The 25579-nt window shown below is 45.6% G+C and overlaps 1 protein-coding gene across 2 annotated transcripts in view; it reads left to right on the plus strand.

The window, feature by feature from the left end:
- The first annotated feature begins 1218 nt into the window (after positions 1-1218).
- The window catches only part of STXBP1 (syntaxin binding protein 1), a 77287-nt gene continuing 52926 nt past the window's right edge, over positions 1219-25579 (plus strand). The window contains exon 1 of one of the 2 annotated variants that reach the window (XM_073590859.1): positions 1219-1343. In XM_073590859.1, coding sequence (XP_073446960.1) covers positions 1307-1343 — 37 coding nt within the window. In that variant the 5' untranslated portion in view covers positions 1219-1306. The remainder of the gene's footprint in view (positions 1344-25579) is intronic. The other variant, XM_073590860.1, reaches the window with a different exon arrangement.

The following is a 25579-nucleotide window of genomic DNA, read 5'->3' on the forward strand; positions in this document are numbered from 1 at the left end:
GGACACGTGCCCACAAAATGACCCTTTTTACTACAGTAGAAACACATTCCCCCTTTTCATCGAACAACAGACAGTTTACCAGAGAGAGATGCTGCACCCACCTGCATGGGTTCCTCAGATGACTCAGTACTGATCTCCCTTGACCCCGGAACTCCTGTACACAGTGGTGTCTCCCTATGACTCTGCCAAAGATGAAGATCAACCCGGATCGCCAGGGACATGGCTGCCTCAAGGGAGACTGGAGTCTCACACAGATAAAAAATAGATATATAATAGAGAGATAGATAATAGATATATAGATATATAATAGATAGATGATAGATGACAGATAGATGATAGATAGATAGATAATAGATAGATTAGATGATTGATAGATAGATAACAGACAAATTATAACAAACAAATAATTGATATATAATAGATAGATAGATAGATAGATAGATAATAGGTAAATAATAGATATGGGATAGATAATAGATAGACAGATACATAGATGATAGATACAGCTCTAGCAAAAATTAAGAGACCACCATCCTGCCATGACCAGCCCAATCTCCAGACCTGAACCCCATTGAAAACCTCTGGAATGTAATCTAGAGGAAGATGGATAGTCACAAGCCATCAAAGAGGAACTGCTTACATTTGTGTACCAGGAGAGGCATAAGGTCACCCAAAAGCAGTGTGAAAGACTGGAGGAAAGCCTGCCCAGACGCATGAAAGCTGTGGTTAAAAATCATGGTTATTCCACAAAATACTGATTTCTGATCTATTCCCGAGTTAAAACATTAGTATTGTTGTTTCTAAATGATTATGAACGTGTTTTCTTTGCATTATTTGAGGTCTGCAAGCACTGCATTTTTTGTTATTTTGACCATTTCTCATTTTCTGAAAATAAATACAAAATTTAGTGCTTGGAAATTCGAAGACCTGTTGTCAGTAGTTTATAGAATAAAAGAGCAATTTACATTTTACTCAAAAATATACCTATAAATAGAAAAATCAGACAAACTGAACATTTGGAAGTGGTCTCTTATTTTGCCGGAGCAATAGATGAGATTAATAGAGGGGTAACACAGCGGTGTTATAGGGATGTGTAATCCAGGGTGCTGATGATGGGAGCAGTAGTGTCCTGGTGATGACAGGGTGTTGGTACAGCTGTCACCCCTCCTCTGCTGCAGCACCCCCCCTCTCCGGTCAGCTGACAGCAGCCTCCTCCTCCTCCTCCTCCATCCTCAGCCTCCTCTCTACCTCCAGCTCTCTCCTCCCTCTCCCCTGCAGTCGGCTCTCTCTCTTGGATCGGGGCAGGATGGCACCCAGCGGGCTGAAGGCAGTGGTGGGAGAAAGTAAGCTGGAGTGGGCACTGGAGGGTGGGCGCAGGTGCGGGGGGAGTGCGGGTCTGTGGCAGGGAGACCCCTCCCTGTGTCCTGCGGATGTGTCAGCAGCTCTCAGCAGCCTCTTGTCTTCTTCTGCCCGTCCATCCTGCTGCTGCCCCCATCCCTGCCATGCCCGCACCACCATCATCCCTGTGGTCTGCTGCAGCATCAGCCATTCATCCGTGAAATCCCCTCCCCCAGACCACCATGCAGCTCACCCCACACTCCATTTTACCCTGCAGTTATCTGTGCCCTAGAAGATGCCAGGCGTTATGTGACGATCCCTGGTGATGGCATAAAATCCCCTACTACCACCCCCATCATCATCAATCGTGCGACCTGACTCCTCCCATCATCCCCCTCCTCACCCATTCCCCTATATCTCCTCATTCCCATCAGCCCTCTTCATGCATCGCTGCCCCCCACCCTAGTCTCCTATTATTATAAGCCCAAGGTGACGTCCCTATAATACCAGCTGCTGCAGAACCTCTTTTTAGTAGGAAGTTAGAAAAGGATTAATATCATTTCTTATAAAACCCCAGGCACTAAATTACCTTTTTATCAGGAAGGTTTTACTTTGTTGACTAATATAGATATAGCTTATAATATCCCAGCTGCTGAAGAACCTCTTTTTTATCAGAAAGGTGAAGCTTTATGGCAATTACTCTTTGATTAATATTTGTCTTTTCTTTAACAGGAAGGTATGTTATGTCATGTGAATTACACATTGATTAAATTAAAGCGCTTTGTGTTATGAGGTTCTGCAGCAGCTGGAAATATATAATTATAATATAAACGAATGGCACAACGTGGTGATACTGAATGCTGGGCAGTGTAGATGGCAGAATTGGAGGTGGACATAGACAATAAGGAAACATTTTTATCCGAGGGATTTTTTATGCCCTCTTTTATTTTTTGAATAGACCCCTTTGCCCATAAGGGCCCTTGTGCAATTAAATAGATAGCATGTGTGGTCTGTCCACCCCTATAATGGTCCTAGTGCAGTCACAGACTCTATATGTATGTATGGTATATCCCCCTGTATAGTACAGGTTGCATGCATGGTATATCCACCTGTGTAACATAGGATGAATGGTATGTCCACCCCTATAATGGACCTTTTGCAATTGCATAGGTTTCAACTATGGTTTGTCTGCCTCTATAATATAAGAACCCTTGTGCTGATGCACAGACTGCACCTATGGTATGTCTTCCTGGTGAGTTGCTCAGGCTGCACTTATGGTATGTTGTCCTATTCGGGTACTTTTGTGTTGTGCGGCTGCACAGTATCTCTTCCTCTTCCCCTATTCGGGTACTTTTGTGTTGTGCGGCTGCACAGTATCTCTTCCTCTTCCCCTATTTGGGTACTGGTGTATTGTGCGGCTGCACAGTATCTCTTTGTCTTCCCCTATTCGGGTACTGGTGTGTTGTGCGGCTGCACAGTATCTCTTTGTCTTCCCCTATTCGGGTACTGGTGTGTTGTGTGGCTGCACCTAAAGTATCTCTTCCTCTTCCCCTATTTGGGTACTGGTGAGTTGTGCAGCTGCACAGTATCTCTTCCTCTTCTGCTATTTGGGTACTGGTGTGTTGTGCGGTTGCACCTACAGTATGTCTTCCTCTTCCCCTATTCGAGCTCTGGTGAGTTGCGCAGGTTGCAACTACGGTATGTCTTCCTGGTGAGTTGCACAGACTGCACCTATGGTGTGTCTTCCTCTTCCCCTTTTCGGGTCCTGGTGAGTTGTGCGGCTGCACTGTATCTCTTCCCCTTCCCCTCTTCGGCTACTGGTGTGTTGTGCGGCTGCACCTACAGTATCTCTTCCTCTTCCCCTATTTGGGCTCTGGTGAGTTGCGCAGGCTGCCCCTATGGTATGTCTTCCTCTTCCCCTATTCTGGCTCTGGTGAGTTGTGCAAGCTGCACCTACGGTATGTCATCCTCTTCCCCTATTCTGGCTCTGGTGAGTTGCGCAGGCTGCACCTACGGTATGTCTTCCTCTTCCCCTATTCTGGTCCTGGTGAGTTGCGCAGGCTGCACCTACAGTATGTCTTCCTCTTCCCCTATTCTGGCTCTGGTGAGTTGCGCAGGCTGCACCTACGGTATGTCTTCCTCTTCCCCTATTCTGGTCCTGGTGAGTTGCGCAGGCTGCACCTACAGTATGTCTTCCTCTTCCCCATTCGGGTCCTGGTGAGTTGCGCAGGCTGCACCTACGGTATGTCATCCTCTTCCCCTATTCTGGCTCTGGTGAGTTGCGCAGGCTGCACCTACAGTATGTCTTCCTCTTCCCCTATTCGGGCTTTGGTGAGTTGCGCAGGCTGCACCTACGGTATCTCTTCTTCTTCCCCTATTCGGGTCCTGGTGAGTTGCGCAGGCTGCCCCTATGGTATGTCTTCCTCTTCCCCTACTCGGGCTCTGGTGAGTTGCGCAGGCTGCACCTACGGTATGTCTTCCTCTTCCCCTATTCGGGTCCTGGTGAGTTGCGCAGGCTGCACCTACGGTATCTCTTCTTCTTCCCCTATTCGGGTCCTGGTGAGTTGCGCAGGCTGCCCCTATGGTATGTCTTCCTCTTCCCTTACTCGGGCTCTGGTGAGTTGCGCAGGCTGCACCTACGGTATGTCTTCCTCTTCCCCTATTCGGGTCCTGGTGAGTTGCGCAGGCTGCACATATGGTATGTTTTCCTCAGTGACGAATACTATGACAATCATTGCACTCCCAGATCTTATTTGCTTTCTCCACAAAAGTTGCAGGTCCTGAGGCAGGTTACACAGATGTTCTCCTTGTCCATAATTTATGACATGGGAAGAACATGTTCAGTATAGTGATAGTGTGTGCACATGACAAGATCTCCACCACTAGGCACTACACTGAGGATGGTGACATCGATGGGCTATCATCTGAGCTCTGTAACATAACAAAGTATCTTAAAGGGGTATTTCAGACTTAGCAAATAAATCTCATTTATTATACAATAAAATGTAATACAATTTTTTCATTTACTTTGTGCATCAATTTCTTATGGTCTCAAGACCTCTGCTTGCCTGTCTTTAAATCAGATATAATCTGTGGATGATCCCTCCCTCAAGTGTTAGATGCTCCTACAGCACTCCCGTAGGAGAAACTAGGTATTACACAGTCACTTTGGAATCAGTGCACTGTCATTATAATGTATGTGTTTTTCCGGTACTCTTTGCAGCTATTTTCTGCTATGGTTAATAATAAAACCCCTTTCTCTGATCTCAGATATTTTAGGCATATCCAGTATCCCTTTCTTGAGATTGCTTTTTTTAATTAACTTGCTCCTGAAATAATACTGAAGAATAGAGATAACACCTATGTCTATCAAACATTGCCTTAAATGTATTGGATTAGAATACCCTTTTAACTCAGAAAACCCCTTTAAAGGAAACCTCACTCATTTTTATAAAATCTTTTTTTCTTTCAATATTTGCTAGGTAAAATTTTATTTATCAATATAATTAAAATCTCCATATTTCCTGATAGCAATGCACTGTGGGAGCTCAGGCGACATTGTACACATTTAAACCCAATTGACTCAGTCACATGTCTGGCAATGGGGCGAAGCTTAACTGCTGTCTCTTTCCGGGAGCAGTCAGCAGGGGTTTGAGGCAATAGAAAAAAAAAGACATAAAGTAAATCAAAATCACTGCAAAAAAAGTTTTAATTTTTTAAATTAATATTCTAATAATTAATTAAAATTTGTAATTTTAATACAATTTAAGATATGGAAAAAAAGCCAAAAATGTATGTGAACACATTGAGTATTTGTAGCAGATTTTTTTTGATGCAAAAAACAGTGTTTTGGCAGGAAAAACATTGTGCAAAAGATATTGCATATTTTCCCCATTCATTAAGATAGGTGAAAAACACTGAAAGAATTGACATGGGATTCCATCCCCTATTCATCTGTATAGGGAATGACTTGATCAGCGCCATTGCGTGATCGTTGCCATTTTTTTATACCTATGGGACAAGCGATGTACTAGGTTTTCTCTGCCTCCGCAGGTCCAACAGACTTATATTAAAAATTGTGTGCAACCATTCCACTCCAATCAGTCCCAATGCAGGGAGCAGGAAAGATGGATCCGAAATTGTTGGGAGTCCCAGCAGTCAGGAGTTTATCACCTATCCTCCACTAACCGGCCTCCGTGACCGCTGTATAGTCTGTCTGAATGACATTACTGAAAACTGAGCAGCAGATGAATTCTGTAATTTACAAGAGGAGGAATATGACCGCAGCTGGAATGTGACGTCCATGTGTAAAATGATATTGTGGGTGACGCCATTGTGACTATGGAGAAGGCCCCAGAGCAAGGCATGGAGGCCTATATTGGGCTGGGTTCACACATAGCAGATTTGATATTTATGCATTGAAAAATTCTATAAAAAGATGTATTCATTATTTTTTTGTCTTTGATTGTATGAGCTGCTTTGTAGGTAGACAACACAAGAACAGCTGCGTCCAAGCCTCTTCACCACGACACAATCATATTACCCTCCATCAACCCCATTAATGACGGATTGTAAGTGGTTAATCAGCTTGTGCTCAGAGGACAGAGCAATTAATCACTTATATAGGGCCTTCCCTTCACTCTGCATTCATGGCCGCCTCGGATAACACTGCGCAATGACAGCATTTCTTACAAGGAGCTCGTCCCTTGGCTGCATGTAACAAATCGCTGCGTGCACTATGGGAGCGCAGAAAAAAAATGAATCGTCCATATTGTATACATTTTTTTACGGGTACATTGCCATTATTAACGTAGGAAACTGTATTTGGTACATTTTATTAACTGATGATGTACAGTATAAAAAACGGATGCCACACGGATTTGTATCAAAATCGTATAGTCTGAACCCCACCTAAGGCTATGTGCACACGCTGCGGATTCACCTGCGGGTTTTTCCGCGCGGATCCGCAGGTAAAACCGCAGGTAAAGTGACCTGCGGATTAGCCTGCGGTTGTGCCCTGCGGTTTCACACCTCTACTATGTTAAAGGTGTGAAACCGCAGCGGAATCCGCACAAACAATTGACATGCTACGGTTTGTAAACCGCAGCAAAACCGCACGGAAAAAAACCGCAGCGTGAGCACAGCAGATTTGAAATGCCATAGGGTAACATGGTACTGTACCATGTCTGCGGAACTGCTGCGTTTCCCCAGGGCCAAAAACGCTGCGGAAACGCATCAGAATCCGCAACGTGTGCACATAGCCTAAGGGCTCTAACAGACGGACGTATCGCATTCGGAGAGCTCATGGACCCATTATAGTGCACATGGCCGATTTTCTACATGGACAGAAATGGAGCCAGTCACATCCTCGACTTATGGTTGTGACTGGCCCGATTTTCAATATAGCAGTCTGAACCCGCTCTAAAGTAATCATTAGCGAGATCGCTGAAACGTCACAGACTTTGTGATGCAACAGCGACCTCGCCAGCGATCTTGCTACATGTGACACATAGCGGTGACCAGGCCCCCGCTGCAATCTCGCTGCCCGTGCTCGAATGTCATGGGCCATTTTTTGATTGCTGGTGTCCCGCTGGCCAGCATGCATTTTTGTGTTTGACACCGACGAGTGACCTCGTTGGCGACTCAGAACTCAGGGACGCAGGCGGGAATCGTCAGAATAGCTGCTTTGTGACAAAGTCCCAACGACCGCTGAGGTCGTTATACAGATCGCTGGATCGTTGCTGCGTCGCTGAGTAGATCTGTCTGTTTGACAGCTTACTAGCGACCATGTAGCGACATACCAGCGATCCTTACCAGGTCGTATCGTTGTCGGGATCGCTGGTGCATCGCATAGTGTAATGCTACCCTAAGAAGCCCTATAGGGATAAGAAACCCACACTATAGATTAGCCAGAGGAGTAAATGGAGTAAATGGACCCTATTCAAGGGATGCAATAAAACATGACTTTTATTCATTTTAATTAAAAAGCGGTCTATGCTGTTTAAAATTACTAGAGAGTGATCCTGTATTTTTTCAATATTTAACCAGATTCCTACAATTAGAGAACCTTCCCCATTTAGCTAAATGTATTAAACACCTTACTGAGATTATGCTATCCTGCCTACTAAGGGCTCATACTCATCTGCAAGGAAAACGGACGAGTGCAATTCGATAAAAAAATCGGACTGCACTCTGACCAATGTTAATCTATGAGTAGCTGCTCATCTGCGATTTTTCTTAGCTCAGATCGGGATGAGAAAAAAATTGTATCATGCTGCAATTGTCCTCGTATCTCGGACAAGACTCGCCAATGTAAGTCAAAGGGTGCAATAAAAAAAATCACATGACACGTGGACCATGCGAGTCCTTTGAAAAGCTGGCAATTCATCTGCTGCGTACAGTAAAATCACAGCTTGACCCGACAGAAAAGAATAGATATATACACATACTGTAAAATAGATATATATAAAGATGTCAGTGACATATATAATGAATACATTGCTTGTGTAGCTTACTGGACATGTATTTTATTACTTACTAAATTATTTTCTGAAAAAAATAGCATGCGATCCCCGACATTTTCTTAATCAGCAGAGGGAAAGTGGACAGCTGGGGCAGATTTTTATAGCCTGGGAAGGGGGTAATAACCATGGAGCTTCCTAGGCTATTAACATCAGCTCACTATTCTGTACCTAGGCTAGGAAGGGATCATGGATATTGGCGCCATACCAGACTAAAAACATCAGCTCTGAGCCGCCACAAAAATGGTGCATCCATAAGATGCGCCAATTCTGCCACTTAACCTCGCTCTTCCCACCTGCCCTAATGCAGCAAGCCCAGAGGTTATTAATGGAGAGGTGTCTATAAGATAACCCCATTACTAACCCCATAGTGATATTGTATAAAAAACACACACCCACACAGTCCTTTAACTGAAAAAATGACACAGAATCCTTTAATGAAACTGCATTTACCAAAAACACGTATACTCACATCAGTGCCCAAGCCACTGAAGCCAATGTCTCCTGTAACAGAATTAAAATAATAAACAACCATATTCCTCACCTGTCTGCCAAGAAGATAATAATCCTTTTGTCTCACGACAAATGATGGCAGGGTGCATTGTTGCATGATACGACTATACAGTCTGCCATCCGGCAAAGACACTGAGCGTGCAATCGGATCACATTCACATCTAAATCGGATGATAGGTCTTAAATATCGGATTTGCTCACATGAAAATCGCATGACGCTTATCACACTTTTCTGAACCGAAATCGGACTTTTTTTTTTTCATGGTGATGAGTATGAGCTCAAAGAGATATACACCCGTATAGTGCAGCCGTGGCTTAGGTAGGATAGTATAACTGCAGTAAGGCATTTAATACATTCAGCCAAATGGGGAAGGTTCTCTCCTTGTATGAATCTGGTTAAATATTGAAAAAATACAGGATCATGCTAGTATTTTTAAAACAGTATCGACCACTCTTTAATAAAAATTAAAAAGTCATGTTTTAATAAATTAGTCACATCTTACTCCAGCGTGCTATTTTATTAAGACCTCTGTAAAGAATGACAATCTTAATAAATTCCCCCCAGTGTTTTATAACCTACTACAGACATTAAAATCACATTGGATGCTATAATAATCTCTTAAAAATACAGTAAAAAAACACCAAAAAACAGTATGGGGCAGATTTAATTAAAACTGTCGAGAGTGTCTGTTACCCTAACCAACCAATCACAGCAAATCTTTCATTATTCCAAAGCAGCTTTAGAAATGAAAGCTGCACTGTGATTAGTTGCTAGGAGCAACAGACACAGTTTTACAATTTTGATAAACTGTGAAACCATGTAGGCCTGACCTTTTAATAGGGGATTCCTTTAAGTATCTTCAGGTCACCAAATAACCACATTTAAGGCATCTTTATACCCAAACTGTTGTTGGTGCTTCAATAAGACGCCTCTTGTCTAGTCAGGCTGTGAGGCCTTACAATTTACATATAGTACATATTATGCCCAAGAGCATTAAAAGAGGCACCGTGGTAAAAAAACAAATAATGATCTTATAAACATAAATTTGATATGCATGTGGGGAAGGTGACCGGATGAACAGACTTGTCAGAAGGAAGAAGGGACGGTTTGTGCACTTTGGACAGATGTTAGTAATGACAGAAGGGAAACAGCTGGGAAAAAGTGTAGAATGAGTGCAGTACCTTAGTTTGACCACAAGATGGCAGGGGGGAGTGTGAGTACAGGACTTGACAGCAGCTTTTGGCTCTAGAAACCGTTAGTCATGGGGGGCGGGGTTACAGGGACCCGGGAAGGAGATAAATAGGACAGGAGGGTTCCAGAAAGTTCCAGTCCCGGGAGGAGCTCAGTAGGAGAGGAGTCAGTGAAGGAGTACGAACAGTGTGGGGAGCTCAACTAGGGGACTGAGGAGAAAAGAAGTCAGGGGGGTGGCCCCGACACGAAGAACCGCAGAACAGACGAGGCCCCGGGGGGTACCAAATTGACGACGACCTCTGACCGGTGAAGTGCTGGCGGTAGATAGGCCTAGGGCGGCCCCAGTGACAGAGCCGTGAGGAACGTCACTACAACAGAAGAAAGGTGTAGGTACCCGGGCCTGAATACGGAGAGCTGTGGAAGTACTGCGGTATATTGCTGCGGTCGTCAGGAGGAAGGCCAATAAACTCGGACCTGTTGTACCGAAAATCTGCCTCCGTCTCGTGTCTGTGACGTCTGTTCGCGGTAAACAGGGGACCACCCCCCAAGCTTGGCCACCTTACTACATTTGGCATAGTCGGCAGGATCGCTGCCGCCATGGGTCGCCCTCCCAGAGCTGTGGGGTACTCGGTACCGGGCCGGTATCAGCGGGATGTGTCACAGCAGCAGTGACCCGGTCCGTGGCCCTGGGCGCCCAAATAATAGGGAGATTGAATAGTGGAATGTAGTGAATTGAATGAATAGTTCGTGACGCCACCTGTGGTGTTCGGCAATTGAGGTGTTAAGCCGACGCTGCATGCAGATCCGCTGGGACTGATGGTATGGTGCAGCAAAGATGTAAAAGCTCCCCACAGGTGAAGCTGTAGTCCCAGGGCAGTGTAGATGTGGTTGGCACGGGGATGTAGTGGTGCCGGAAAGGTAGGAAGCAGACAAAGACATAGCGGGGTGCAGTTTCTGTACCTTTACTTGGCAAATGCAGTCCAGGGTCCTGATTACAGATGGTACCAGAGCAGGCTAGCCTGGAAGCAACTCAGGGATTCTCTCTCAGCAGATGGGCTGTGCAGTCTCCTTCCTAGCGCTTAATTGAGGTGTCTCCAGTACCGAGTTACACTGAAGTTCCTCCTAATTCTCTTCTAGCACTCCTTGTATGGCAGACAGCTGTAGCCGCTATTCCTCTCTTGGCTCACTCCGTGCTGTTGTGCCTCCGAGTCTTAGATGGGAGTAGTAAATTTACAGCCTCTACTCCTCTAGTGTCTGTTGCAGGACCATTAGTATCCATACAACCGTGGAGACCAGGCTCCAGTTCATGCGCTCTCGATGGAGATGAGCCTTCCCTCGTTGCTCAATCTCCGCGCTTCTTCCTCACGTCTGCACACTTCACCCTCCTCTGACTAACTACTACTCCTCCCTTTTGGCCCTCAGAGAGCACTCCTCCCCTTAATTCCGGTTCAGAGTCCCCCCTGCTGGCATGGAGTGGAACTGTGTTGCATGTATAGGTTAACTGCGAGAGAGACCCTTCACTGCTTCCAAGCCTGGCATTACCCTACCTGGAGGAAGGCAAAGCCACTGTGGCGGCCATACTCCTGGGGGTGCCACATTCCCCCCTAGTGCAAGTCAGCACTACTGGGCTGAACAAAACATGAAAACATATAAACAGTCAAACAAGGTGAACAGTTATAATTGTACAAGATTTGAAAAAGGAAAAATTTACAAGAACCAAGAGCTCCAAAAATAGTCCTATAATGATAAGTCCAGCATCAATGTCCATGGTCCATTCCTGGGCAAATGGTAAACTATTTACAAAGGTAAGTTTTGACCACACACAGTCCTGTGGTTCAGTGTCCATGAAACAAGGTAAAAAACTGGAAAATTCAAAGGAAACTCTTACAGATTACCTGTAGGCACAAAACTTGAAAACAGTTACATATATACATACAATTTCAACATTTACATTTACTTATCTATACACGATATCTGATGGGTGGTATACCTTGTGTAGTACGGGTAGACCTGCGTAACACTGGTGTGACTGGAAATCTCTGTTTGTCCGGTGCTAACTACTGGAGTAGTGTGTGATGTACTGGATACACTACTGGTGGTTCTGTGTAGCACAGGGATACTAGATTGTCTAGGAACTCTTAGACTCACCATGGGTATAACAGATTCACCACTGGCAGGGCGAGGGTTCTCTGGCTCCACTGCTGGTGTGGCATCTGCTGCCTGATTTTCCTGATCTTCAGGATTTTCTTGAGTCACGTCTTCTTGTGCTACCAGTTGGGGAAATGTCAACAACACGGGCACCACTATTGCATCATTTACTTTAGTCCAATTTGCAGGGATTTCTCCAAGTATAGTGCTGACCTTTTCTTCTTTCTCTAAGGGTTGGATGTTGCTTTGTTCTTCCATTCTTTCTTTTAACTGGTCAGGGCATAATTTCAAATGATCCCTTGATGTTGCTGCTGAAGTTTCTCCTCCATCTTTACTAACAAGGCATACTTTGATGTTGTCAAAGTTTGAGGGCAGAATGGTGTAAGGTTCAGCTTCCCATTGGTCATCCAATTTCTGCAATCTTCTTTTCCTTTTTAAGACTTGTTCTCCTGGTGACAAAGGAACGGCAGGCGCATTTTGATTGTAAAGCTTTTCCTGCTTTTGTCTTGCCTGAGCAAGACTCTTTTCCACACACTCTTGAACTCTTCTGTATCGTTGTTGTCTTTCTGTATCCCAATCAGCATCTTGTGATGTTACTTCAGGCGTAAGGACTCCCATGTCAAAATCAATAGGCAGCTTACCAGGTCTTGCTCTCATTAGATAGGCTGGGGTACAGTTGGTGGAATTCACCGGAATGTGATTGTAAAGGTCTACCAGATCTGGTAACTTTTCTGGCCACAGATTTCTTTCTTCCAAAGGCAATGTCTTCAGGAGATCTATCACTACCTGGTTCATCTTTTCACACATGCCATTGGTCTGTGGATGGTATGGAGTTGTCCGGATCTTCTTACAACCATACAAGTTACAGAATTCCTGGAATACTTCTGCTTCAAAAGCGGGACCTTGATCAGTAAGCACTCTCTCAGGGTAACCATGTGGTCTGCAAAAGTGCTGTTGGAATGCTCTGGCTGCTGTCCTGGCCGTTTGATCTTTGACAGGCACAACTACCAGGAATCTTGAGTAGTGGTCCACGATGGTGAGAGCATAGATCTAGCCTGAACGGCTTGGGACCAGCTTCACATGGACCAACTCAAGGGGCTGTTTGGTTACTATTGGCTGCAGAGGAGCTCTCTGGCTGTTTCGATCCTTTCTGCGCAGGTTACATTGTCCACTCTCCCGGCACCACTTTTCAATGGCTTTCCTCATACCAGCCCAGTAGAACCTCTCCCGGAGCAATGCTTCCAACTTCTTCCATCCAAAGTGTCCAGCTCCATTGTGGTATGCTTCCAAGACCATTGATGCCTCTCTCTTTGGGACTACCACCTGCCAGACCAGCTTATGAGTGCGGGCATTGATACTCCTCCGGCACAATTTTCCTTCATAGATGACCAGCCGGCCTCTTTCCTTCCACAGCTGCTGGGTTTCTTCAGGAGCATCCGACTCTGGGCGTGAGTCAGCTTGTGACAGTAGCTCCTTCACCATGTGGAGTGCGGGGTCACTATCTTGCGTTTCTGCCCAGTCATGATGAGGCAATGGGTTTAAGGTGACCTCTTTCAAGCCAGACCTTCTGTTTCTCACTCCTTGAGCACGTTGGGCTGCAAGTGGCCGGTGGAAGGGAGGCAACTCTATTTCTTCAAGAGCCTCCGGGTCTTCTCCTGCATCTGGCAGATTAGGCATTCTGGACAGCGCATCAGCATTGGCATTCTTGTGCCCTGCTCGGTACTTGATGGTGAATTCATAGTTGGATAGCCGAGCCAACCATCGCTGCTCCAGTGCACCTAGTTTTGCAGTTTCTAGGTGAGTCAGCGAGTTATTGTCCGTGAAGATGGTAAACTTGGCTGAAGCTAGGTAATGCTTGAATCTCTCCGTCACAGCCCAGACTATGGCCAAGAACTCCAGCTTGAAAGAACTGTAATTGTCAGAGTTCCTTTCAGTGGGTCGAAGCTTCCTGCTGGCTTAGGAGATTACTCTTTCTTTGCCATTCTGTATCTGTGACAGCACTGCTCCAAGTCCCACGTTGCTGGCATCAGTGTACAACACAAAGGGTTTGTCATAATCTGGGTAGGCCAGAACTTCATCACCTGTGAGAGCCATCTTCAGTCGGGTGAAGGACCTCTCCAACTCCTCAGTCCATTCAAAGGTGGAACTTTTCTGTTTGGTCTTCTTGGACTGCCCCACCAGAAGATTTTGCATAGGGGTGGCTATTTCAGTAAAGCCTTTGATGAATCTGCGGTAGTAGCCTACCAGTCCAAGGAACTGGCGTACTTCATGGAGGTTGCTGGGTTTCGGCCAGTCCCGGATGACTGTGACCTTGTCAGGATCCGGTGCCACACCTTCTGCACTCATCACATGACCGAGGTACTGTACCTTGGGCTTCAGGAGGTGGCATTTTGAAGGCTTCACCTTCAGGCCAAAGTTGGACAAGGCTTCAAACAACAGGTGTTCCAGATGGTCTTCATAAGTCTTGGAGAAAACAATAATATCATCAAGGTACAACAGGACTGTCTCAAAGTTCATGTGTCCCAGGCAGCACTCCATCAGCAGTTGAAATGTTCCTGGGGCGGAGCAGAGCCCGAATGGCATATAGTCGAACTCACAGAGACCCATTGGGGTGGTAAATGCTGTTTTCTCCTTGTCTGCCTCTGCCACGGGAACCTGCCAATACCCACTAGTGAGATCCAAGGTGGAAAAGTAATTAGCAGTTTTAAGTGCAGCTAATGATTCCTCAATTCTAGGTAATGGGTAGGCATCTTTATGTGTAATGCTGCTAATTTTCCTGTAATCAACACACATTCTCATGGTACCATCCTTTTTCTTTACAAAAACTATTGGAGCTGCCCAGGGGCTACAACTGTCTCTGATAACCCCTGCTTCCTTCATCTCTCTCAACATACCTTTAGCACATTGGTATTGTGTTGGGGTATAGGCCGGTACCTTTCTTTTATGGGTGGATGATTCCCAGTGGGGATATGATGTTGAACCCCTTTTGCCTTCCCAAAATCTAGGGGGTGTTTACTGAATACCCGCTCATACTCCTGGGTCACCCTGTAAACCCCATTTTTCTGGTATGAAGTTGTAGCGTCAGTCCCCACCTGCAGTTGCTGGCACCACTCCTCCAGCTGCTTCACAGAGCCGTTGTCCTCCACCTGATCGGATAAGACCAAGGGCTCTGCTGCCTGCAATGAGTTGTTATTAACAGTGAGCAGCTTAGCAACTGTGGCATACCGAGGTATTGTGGCCTCCACCTCCCCACAATTCAAGAGGCGTACAGGTACTCTCCCTTTTCCTACATCAACTACCCCTCTGGCTGTCAGGACAGTGGGCCTGCTATCAAAATACAATGGCTCTACCAATGCCTGGTAACCTTCCCTCTGAGACCTATAGCTGCCCGACACCAAATCAACATTTCACATCTGGGGGGTATTGCAATGGGGAAAGCATCACTCACTCTGACGCTGCCAATTTCTCCGCCAGAGAGTTCTACCTGTTGTCTTTGCATCAGGGCTCTGATCTCCTTCTGCCGGACTCATTGTTCACCGGAACCAGCAGTCTCAGCCACCTGATGCAACAAGACAATAACCTCGGAAAGACAATTTTCAATTACATTGGTACCAAGAGTCATCATGGGATTACATTCACGTCGATCAGTATCCACTACTATCAGACCTTGAGATTTTAACTCTACTCTACCCACTTTAACAGTAATTTCTTTACATCCTACTTGGGGTAAAGACTGGCCATTACTGGCAACTACTGTCAGTTCATCAGTTGGGCCATGGGTGAGTTCAGAGTCAGCCCAATACCTCTTGTAGAGAATGTACGGCATGGTGGTCACCTGGGAGCCAGTGTCCAGCAAAGCGTTCATGGGGATGCCGTCAATCACCACTGGAAGGATCGGTCTCCCTCCAAAACATATTTGGCTCTGCAGTTCTTTGGGACTGGGGATCCTATTCCTGGGGGTTGGCCCTCTGCCCCAGGGGTTGCGTGTTTAAATGACAGAACCTGGCGATGTGGCCTGTCCGGCGGCAGTTACGACACATGGGACGTCCGTCCTGGTCATAGCGATTTTTGTTCCTTCCTCGGAGTGGCGGAATCCTCTTCTTACGGAGCCACGGGACATCCTCTGGACTGGAGGCGAGCTGGATCTTCTCCTTGGAGGGCACTTGCAGGGACTGCACAGTTTTAGTAAGTGCAGCCATTCCTTTGGTCAACTCCTGGACCTGAAGGCGTAGATCTGCAGATGGGTCTTTATCCAGAGTCTGGGCATCAGCCTCCACAGGGATGGAAGGGAAAGATGTTGCTTCCTGGTGGTAGGTGATCGCTGGGCGCCTCGGGGGCGCTGGACGGCTGTCAGTCGGCTCCTGCAGTACCCGAATAGCCCTGTCCTTGAAATCAGCTAAGTCCAGATCAGGGTTTTGCAGGGTTATGATGCGCAACTGTCCTCTGTGGGTACTGGATAGGAGTCCTTCAATGAACTGCTCCTTTAACAGTTTATCTTCCTCCTTCACACTGTCAGGATCCATTTGCTTAACTGCTCGCAGCGCCTCCTGCAGGTTAAGAGCATAGTCCCTTACACTGTCCTGCGCCTTCTGTTTACACCCAAAGAATCTCATCTTGATTTCAGCTGCAGTGCGGGTGTCAAAGGTGCTCCTTAGCTTGGCCAGAATCTTTGCCACAGTCTCTTTATCAGCGTCCTGCCAGGCTTTCAACTCTCTCTGTGCTGCACCCGTTAGCTGTCCAATAAGGATGTTCACTTTCTGGCTTTCAGACAGGGGGTATACTTCAAACAAACTGCACAGTCTCTCTTTGAATTCACTCAGGGTATGTGACTCCCCTGAATACTGCGGTAGCCATGCTGCTCCCGGAATGTAGGGCATAGACAGCGGCATTATGGGGACCGCTGCGGTGGGCGCTACTCCTTGCGACGCTGAGGGGTTAGCAGCGGCGTCCGCCGCTGCATTGCTGCGTGGCGCAGACATTCTCTTCCCCCCCTAGTTAACGTTAGCCAGGGCCGGGGGTTGAGCAAGCTTACCGGCGGCCTCTTCGCAGGCTCGATGCACCGGGCTGTAGGCAATCCCCAGGATTGGGCGTTTTCTTTGACACCTGAAGATCCTGTTTTGACTAATGTGGATGCATTTTTTCAAGCCTTGGGGTTGTTATATGATGAACCTAATGCTATTGATCAAGCTGAGAGAGCCCTGTTGGCAATGAACCAGGGTCAGGATCCTGCAGAATTATACTGTCAGAAATTGGGCGGTCCTTACTACATGGAATGATAGTGCATTGGCAGCTCTCTTTTGGAGGGGTTTGTCTGAAACTTTGAAAGATACTATGGTGGGATTTCCTGTTCCCTCTGGTCTTGACGATTCTATGTCATTAGCCATTCAAGTTGATCGGCGTTTACGTGAACGCAAGACTACACGGGAGGCGCTGCCACCTTTTGAACAAATGTCTGAACCTATGCAATGTGATAGAGTTTTGTCTAGGGCGCAACGTCAGGAGTTTAGAAGGTGTAATAAGCTGTGTTTTTTCTGTGGAGATGCTTCTCATGTTATTTCTGTCTGCGCTAAACGAGAGAAGCGTTTTGCACACACATTTGTTGTGGGTGGTGTACAACCTAAGTTTCTTTTGGCAATTACTCTGATCTGCTCCTTATCCACATTTTCCGCGAAGGTTTTTGTGGATTCAGGAGCGGCCTTGAATCTGATGGACTTGGATTTTGCTAAACGTTGTGGTTTTCCTATGACACCTCTGCAGACGCCTATTCCTTTGAGGGGTATTGATGCTGCTCCTTTGGCGAAGAATAAACCTCAGTTTTGGACCCAGGTGATAATGCGGGTCGCCCCAGACCACCAAGAAAATTGCAGATTTTTGGTGTTGCATAATTTACATGATACCATTGTTCTGGGTTTTCCCTGGTTGCAAATCCAGAATCCGTTTTTTGATTGGAAATCTGTGTCTGTGGTGAGTTGGGGTTGTCGGTGTGCTCTTGGCGACACTCCTGTTTTCTCCACCTCTCCCCAGTCGCATGATGTTCCTGACTATTTGGCTGATTTTTATGATGTATTTAGTGAGAGCAAGTCTGCATCTTTGCCTCCTCATAGGAGTTATGACTGTGCAATTGAGTTGAGACCTAGGTGTAAATTTCCCAAGGGTCGACTTTTCAATTTATCTGTACACGAACACGAGGCTATGCGATCTTATATTAAGGAGTCGTTGGAGAAGGGTCATATTAGACCATCCTCTTCACCCTTAGGTGCTGTTTTTTTTTTCGTAGCCAAGAAAGATGGTTCATTATGGCCTTGTAAATGACTATCGTTCCCTCAACAAAATTACGGTTAAATATCAGTATCCGTTACCCCTGATTTCTGATTTATTCTCCAGAGTTAAAGGTGCTTGCTGGTTTACTAAGCTTGACCTCAGGGGGGCGTATAATCTCATTCGCATCAAGCATGGGGATGAATGGAAGACGGCGTTTAATACTCCGGAGGGACATTTTGAGTACCTGGTGATGCCTTTTGGGCTCACTAATGCCCCTTCTGTCTTCCAATCCTTCATGAATGATATTTTCCGGGACTTTGTGGATACGTTTTTGATCATCTATCTGGATGATATTTTGATCTTTTCCAGGGATTGGGATTCTCATGTGGAACATGTTCGGACTGTGTTCCAGATTTTTGAGAGTGAATTCCTTGTATGTTAATGGATCGAAGTGCCTTTTTGGAGTACAGAGGATTTCATTTTTGGGATTTATTTTGTCTCCGTCAACTATTGAAATGGACCCGGCCAAGGTACAGGCCATTTATGATTGGGTTCAACCCACTTCTTTGAAGGCTCTCCAGAAGTTTTTGGGTTTTGCTAATTTTTATCGTAAATTTATAGCTTATTTTTCTGGTATTGCTAAACCACTGACTGATTTAACTAAGAAGGGTGCTGATGTGCTGAATTGGTCTTCAGAGGCTGTTTCGGCCTTTCAGGAGCTGAAGCGGAGGTTCACTTCTGCTCCGGTTTTGCGGCAACCTGATGTCTCACTTCCTTTTCAGGTGGAGGTAGACGCTTCAGAGATTGGTGCAGGAGCTGTTTTGTCCCCAAAAGATCCGGTGACGTCTAAAATGAATCCCTGTGCCTTCTTTTCCCAAAAGTTCTCCCCATCTGAACGCAACTATGATGTGGGGAATCGGGAATTGTTAGCCATGAAATGGGCATTTGAGGAGTGGAGACATTGGTTGAAGGGAGCTAGACATCAAGTTGTGGTCCTCACTGACCACAAGAATTTGATTTACCTTGAGTCGGCCAAACGCTTGAATCCTAGACAGGCTAGGTGGGCCTTGTTTTTTACGCGTTTTGATTTTGTGGTCTCCTTTCTTCCAGGCACTAAGAATGTTAAGGCAGATGCGCTTTCTAGGAGTTTCTTTGCTGATTCTCCTATTGTGGCCAAGCCTACTACCATCCTAGGTGAGGGGGTAGTTCTTTCTGCCATCTCGCCCGATTTGAGACGTGCTCTGGAAGAATTCCAGGAGGACAAACCTGAGCGTTGTCCTATGGGAAAATTGTATATTCCTGACCAGTGGAGGAAGAGAGTGATGTCTGAAGTTCATTGCTCCGCATTGGCTGGTCATCCAGGTATTTTTGGTACCAGAGATTTGGTGAGTCGGTCTTTTTGGTGGCCTGCCTTATCTCGTGATGTCAGGAATTTTGTGCAGTCCTGTGGGACTTGTTCCCGGTCTAAACCCTGTTCTCGCTCTAGTGGGTTGTTGATGCCCTTGCCGGTGCCCAAGAGGCCATGTACCCATATCTCATTGGATTTTATTTCTGATCTTCCTGTCTCTCAGAGAATGACTGTTATCTGGGTGATTTGTGATAGATTCTCTAAGATGGTCCATCTTGTACCACTCCCAAAGTTGCCATCTTCCTCAGAGTTGGTACCCTTGTTTTTACAACAGGTGGTTCGGTTGCATGGGATTCCTGAGAACATTGTATCGGACAGAGGAGTTCAGTTTGTTTCCAGATTCTGGAAAGCCTTTTGTTCCAAGCTGGGAATTCAGTTGTCCTTCTCCTCTGCGTTTCACCCTCAGACCAATGGGCAGACGGAGAGAACAAACCAGACTTTGGAGTCCTATTTGAGATGTTTTATATTTGCTGATCAGGATGATTGGGTTTCATTTTTGCCCTTGGCCGAATTCGCTTTAATTAATAGAGCTAGTTCTGCCACCTTGATGTCCCCCTTTTTCCGTAACTTTGGGTTTCATCCTCGATTTTCTTCAGGGCAAGTGGAATCTTCAGCCTGCCCAGGTGTTGACACTGTGGTAGAGAGAATGCAGCAGATTTGGGACCAAGTAGTGGATAAGTTGTCTCTCTCCCAGGAAAAGGCCCAGCGGTTTTCTAACCGGCATAGGAACATTGGTCCCCGGTTTAAAGTGGGTGATATGGTTTGGTTGTCATCAAAGAATATCTCTATGAAGGTGGCTTCTCCAGAGTTCAAGCCAAGATTTATTGGACCTTACAAGATTTTGGAGATTCTAAATACGGTTTCTTTTCGATTGGCTCTTCCTGTTATGTTTAAGATCCATAACGTGTTTCATAAGTCGCTGTTGAAGAGATATGTTGAGCCAGTAGTTTCTATGGCGGCACCTCCTGACCCTGTATTGGTTAAAGGTAATGTGGAATATGAGGTAGAGAAAATACTGGATTCTCGTCTGGCTAGACGGAGACTCCAGTATTTGGTCAAGTGGAAGGGTTATGGCCAGGAGGACAATTCTTGGGTCTCTGCCTCTGATTTTCATGCCGATAGATTGGTTCATGCTTTTCATCGGGCCCATCCTGATCAGCTCGGTGGCGTGGATGAGGGTTTGGTGACCCCTCCTCAAGGGGGGGTACTGTTGTGAGCTCATTTTCGGGTTTGCCTCTGGCTTCTGGTGAGGATTATGGAGCTGGCTGTGCTGACAGAGGAGTAGTGAGTTCTCTATCTGGACTCCCTCTGTTGGTGAAGGGAGGTAATGAAGCTGATCTAAATGGCAGAAACCAGCCACCTGAGGAAGAGGACTGTGATTGGACATCAGGAATTTCTGAATGGATTTAAGGCAGCCGACTCCCTAGTTTCTTGCTGGTGATTTCTCCTGACTGTGGCTTCTGGTTTCCAGTTTGGTTCCTGCCTTCTTAAAGCTAAGTTTTCTCTGCTATTGTTCATATGAGTTTGCATCTGGTTTACTTAGTTTTTGTGTTCAGCCAGCCCTTGCTGGGACTGGGCTGAATCTCCATTTTGTCTCTGATCAGTTGATCTATTTTGCTCTGTCTTCAGAATATACCTGAGTGCTGATATAGGGAATTGAAGTCTAGCGACTTCAGGGCCTTTTTCTATCAGACGTGTTGGACATTTTTTGGCAGGGTTTTTTGCGTGATTGCAGACAGCAGCTTTTCTTTCCTGTCCTTTCTAGTTAGTGAGGGCCCCATCATTTGCTCAGCTTATCTATCTGTCTTTGTGTTTTCATCTTGTTTCACCGACAATGCATGTTGGGGGCTGTCTATTGCTTTGGGGTCTGCTCTGGGGCAGTTTAGATTTTCCCTTTCTTTCTTTAGGCTTATTTAGTTCTCTGGCCGTGACGAGGCGTCTAGGACCACCGTAGGCACGCTCCACGGCTACTGCTAGTTGTTGTGGATAGGATCAGGGGTCTGCAATCTGCTAGTTACCAACCTCTCCGGTTTTCTGGGCTTTGCTTGCTTTTTGTTTTTTCCTCCTCGGTGACTCATTCATAACAGACTTCCATCCGTCGCGGACGGGCTCTGCAGGAGGGAGACTTGGTCTCCTACTATAAGGAGTACTGCCCCGCGGCTACTACGCTGTTGCAGTGGTCGCCTACCCTGAAGACTACGAGCCCCCGTAAAAGGACTCACAGAGACACCTCAAGTATCCCGGGGACTTCATGGCTGTGGAGTCCCCTGCTGAATTGGCGGAACATTGGCTGTCAGGAGATGGCCCGGACTCCCGGGATTGTCGTGCACTTTTGTGCAGTCTACAGGACAGTTTTACGTCCACGTTAAGGGAAATGTTTTTTGTTGTTGTTTGTTGTTTTCTCCTCACACAGTGGGGATGCATATGGGAAAGTGCTTATGTTAAAGGAAGGGGGAGTATGCCTGTTTTGTTTTTTATGTTGGTTTAAAGAAAAAGTAAAAAAAAAAAAGAGGTTACTTTTTAAATTGAAGGACAAAGAGATGGAAGATATAGAATCAGACAGTGGTCCCAAGCGAGGTCCCTTACACCATGGACACCCCAGAACAATAGGCGGATGCTGACAATGACCTGGTAGGCGTAAGGCCTTGGTCATGGCGTTCCGGACAGTTGAGGGTGACAGAAGAGGAGAGTAGTGGGAGGTACATGCCGTAGAGTAATCCGGGTGTACCTAGCCCAATTTGAAAGAAGTTGTCATGTGGCGTGCGTGCCGGCGAGTAGCAGTAGGCTGCTCGGAGAATGGTGCTCCCGGTTTGGTTCGGCCCCCGCATGTGGCGGGTTTGGCCCAAGAAACGGTCCGATAACAGAATGTGGAAAAGCTTCAGGACAACGAAGGTAGGGACGATTGTCAAGGACGACAATAGACAAAGGAAGGGGGAGTGTGGGGAAGGTGACCGGACAAACGGACTTGTCAGAAGGAAGAAGGGACAGTTTGTGCACTTTAGACAGATGTTAGCAATGACAGAAGGGAAACAGCTGGGAAAAAGTGTAGAATGAGTGCAGTACCTTGGTTTGACCACAAGATGGCAGGGGGGAGTGTGAGTACAGGACTTGACAGCAGCTTATGGCTCTAGAAACCGTTAGTCATGGGGGCGGGGTTACTACATGCAAATGAGTTAATACAGTTATAGGATGACGAAAAGGGAAAGAGCGGGACTTTGACATGCCTCATAAAGCATTGGATGGTGTGTGGTAAAAAACAACAAATCCTCTTCTGTAAAAGGCCCTAAAAATTCTATTCTTCCGTCTTTATAATGGGTAGGGTACATGTCCGTCACTCACCGTGCCACTAAATGGATTTGTCCACATCTGCTGAGCTGGATAATGTAGGGCACTCCGATTGATTAGGCAGAGTTTAGTTCAGATTAACTACTAAAACAATTAACGTGGATTTATCTGGGTAATTTAATTCTGGCTTTTAACTGGCGATGTGTACACTTTGGCCCCGAGCAACTGTTTGATTTTACACAATTTAATTTTATTTCTATTATTATTTTTTTTTTAGGAACAAGCGAATTTAAAATAATCCTCATTCTCCTAACCTACATAATGCTAAATTTCCCTTTTGCAAAGGCATCATCAGTCACACAAGCCGTGGTTTGTGAAACTGTATGGTGTGAAAATTGTAAGAAATTAATTTTCCTGTAATTATTAAAAGAAAAATAGAAAACATTAAGTAAGTCGAGTCCAGGGGGGCCTGGATGCCAAATTTCTAAGGCTGTGTTCACACACAGCGTTTTTTAGCGGTTTTTACTGCGGTTTACCGCTATAAAACCGCTAAAAATAAGCTGCACAGTCATTTCTATGCATTTTGCACTTTTTGTGCACATTGATGCGTTTTTTACCGCGAAAAAAAAGCATCGCGGTAAAAAACGCAGCATGCACATTAATTTTGCGGATTTTTCCGCGGTTTTGGCTTCTTCCATGCGTTTAGAAACCGCTGCGGTAAAAAACGCATCAAAACCGCGCAAAAACCGCCGCGGAAAAATAGGTGCGGTTTCTGGGAAGGGATTCAGGTTTTTGTGCAGAAATTTTCTGCAACGTGTGCACTTAGCCTAAGGGGCTCACTGTGTACACACTAGAAATCCACACCTACTATCAGAAGATAGAGCTTGCTATTTTGGTAGGCCTAGAAAACGGTCTAGCTAAATTTGTTAATAAATGCCCCCCCATAGTTTTTACAGTGATTTTAACTGGGGTCTATGAATTAATAACAATTCGGACATGTCAAAGTCATATGTCAGAAGCTTTCATTCAGGGCAGGATCAGCTCCAGCAGACGCTTGGAGAACAGGGTCTGAATTGGTCCCTCTTAACTTTCAATTTGAATTCCTCGCCTTCCATAAGCTACAGTATAGGTTTTTCGGGATCAATAGACTTGTTGTAAGGCTTATTTTGCAATGCAAACTGTAATTTTTATTTGTAGCATTTTTTGGTTCTTACGACTTTTTAAATTTTTGTATTTCTTTTTTTGAGGAGACAAAATGACCAAAAAACAATAATGAGGCAATTTTGATGGGTTTTTTTACATTCATTTTAGTGTTCATTGTGTGAGCTAAATACATCATTTGATTAATTTGGTTCTAGCCCCAATCACAATGGTTAGGTTCTCGGTGACGGCTGTATAACCCAGCCTACACCCCTGCTGTATGGAATTCATGAGTCTGCTTCATGCATGCAGTACACACAGGGCACAGTGGGTCTCCCAAACACCACGTGCCCAGGTTGGTCGGTTTCTGGTGCTGGCACTGGGTGGGCCCTACAGCCTTCACAGTCCTGTCATATGAAACTTTTCTGTCTGACAAAATTGTGACGGCTGCAGCTAATCAGTATCCAGTGGACAGGCTGCAGCGCTCACATGATATAACAATGTCACGAGAGCACCAGAAAAGGCACCATTTAGGGAAGTATGCATTGTTCTTATTTTACATGTGGCACTGTCGCATATAAGAGAGAGTTGTCAAGTAGTGGACATCCCCTTTAAGGATAAGACAATATACTCTCAGCTCCATAGCTCCCTCAAGTGGTGACTGCAGGCAGACAGAATTGTCTGTGCAGAAGACTTGGCGCTCTGTATTTTTCACAGTGCTTGATTTGAACCAATTTATAATGCAGGAGGGTAAGGTATCATTTTTGTATGTAAGCGAAGTTCCTCCTTAGTAGAAATAATACCTTAAAATAATAAGCCCTCTAAGATGCCCAGCTGCATTGTAAATTGTAGTGTAGAGAAATGTTATGTCATCTCTAGTTTGTGTGGGAGGGACACGGAGTCAGGATGAGAAATAATGAGGCCATGTATTAGCATAGCTACACAGCACAGTCAGATTAGGGGAGCAAAATGCCAGAAATGTGACCTTCTCTATACTGTCTATTATGGTAGGATGGCAAAACTTGTGCCCAGGATGCTGGACTTATCTACCTGAATTTTATCTACTGTCCCATCTTCTTCGATTATGGATCACTTGTGAATGTATTCTTACACTTTCTATACATGGTCAATTTTTATTACGGCAGATACAGTTTATGGAACGAGAGGCTTATACAGAGTTTTATTATTGGTGACCTTGCAAACTAGTGTATTTTGCAAAACCTGATTATAGTTAATAGGGTCCATTAATTACCGCAGCTATCACAACTCTGTTGTTGGAATAGCCGGGGCCAGGGGCTCCTGCTTTGTCCCTAACGCTAGGGGTGCCCTAGTTATCCCTTCTCATATTACTTCTGATGGTGAAGATGCCGGGGTCACGTACCTTGCTGAATTCCTGAATTAACCTGTATCAGTCCCCCTTCCCCACCCAGGGAAGTGGGGAGTAATAGTGTATGTATATACACAAACCAGACTAACAAGGGAGGACATACAAGGATAAATGAAAATACCACTCACAGACAACAGAGAGGAACACCATGGAGAAAAGGAAGGAAAACCAAATAGGAGAGGATGAGGGTTTGCATGCAGTCAAAACAGCACGCAACAGTTGCAGATCAACACTCCAAACACCTCTACCAATAACTGACTCCTCCACTCCACACCACGCAGTACAAGACTAAAGGGCCTGTCACACTAAGCGATACCACTAGCAATATCGCTATAACGTCACTGGTTTTGTGACGTTATAGCGATATTGCTAGCGATATCACTATG

The sequence above is a fragment of the Dendrobates tinctorius genome, unplaced genomic scaffold, assembly GCF_039654945.1.
Source record: "Dendrobates tinctorius isolate UK_male_01 unplaced genomic scaffold, ASM3965494v1 ptg000120l, whole genome shotgun sequence".
Lineage (NCBI taxonomy): Eukaryota > Metazoa > Chordata > Amphibia > Anura > Dendrobatidae > Dendrobates > Dendrobates tinctorius.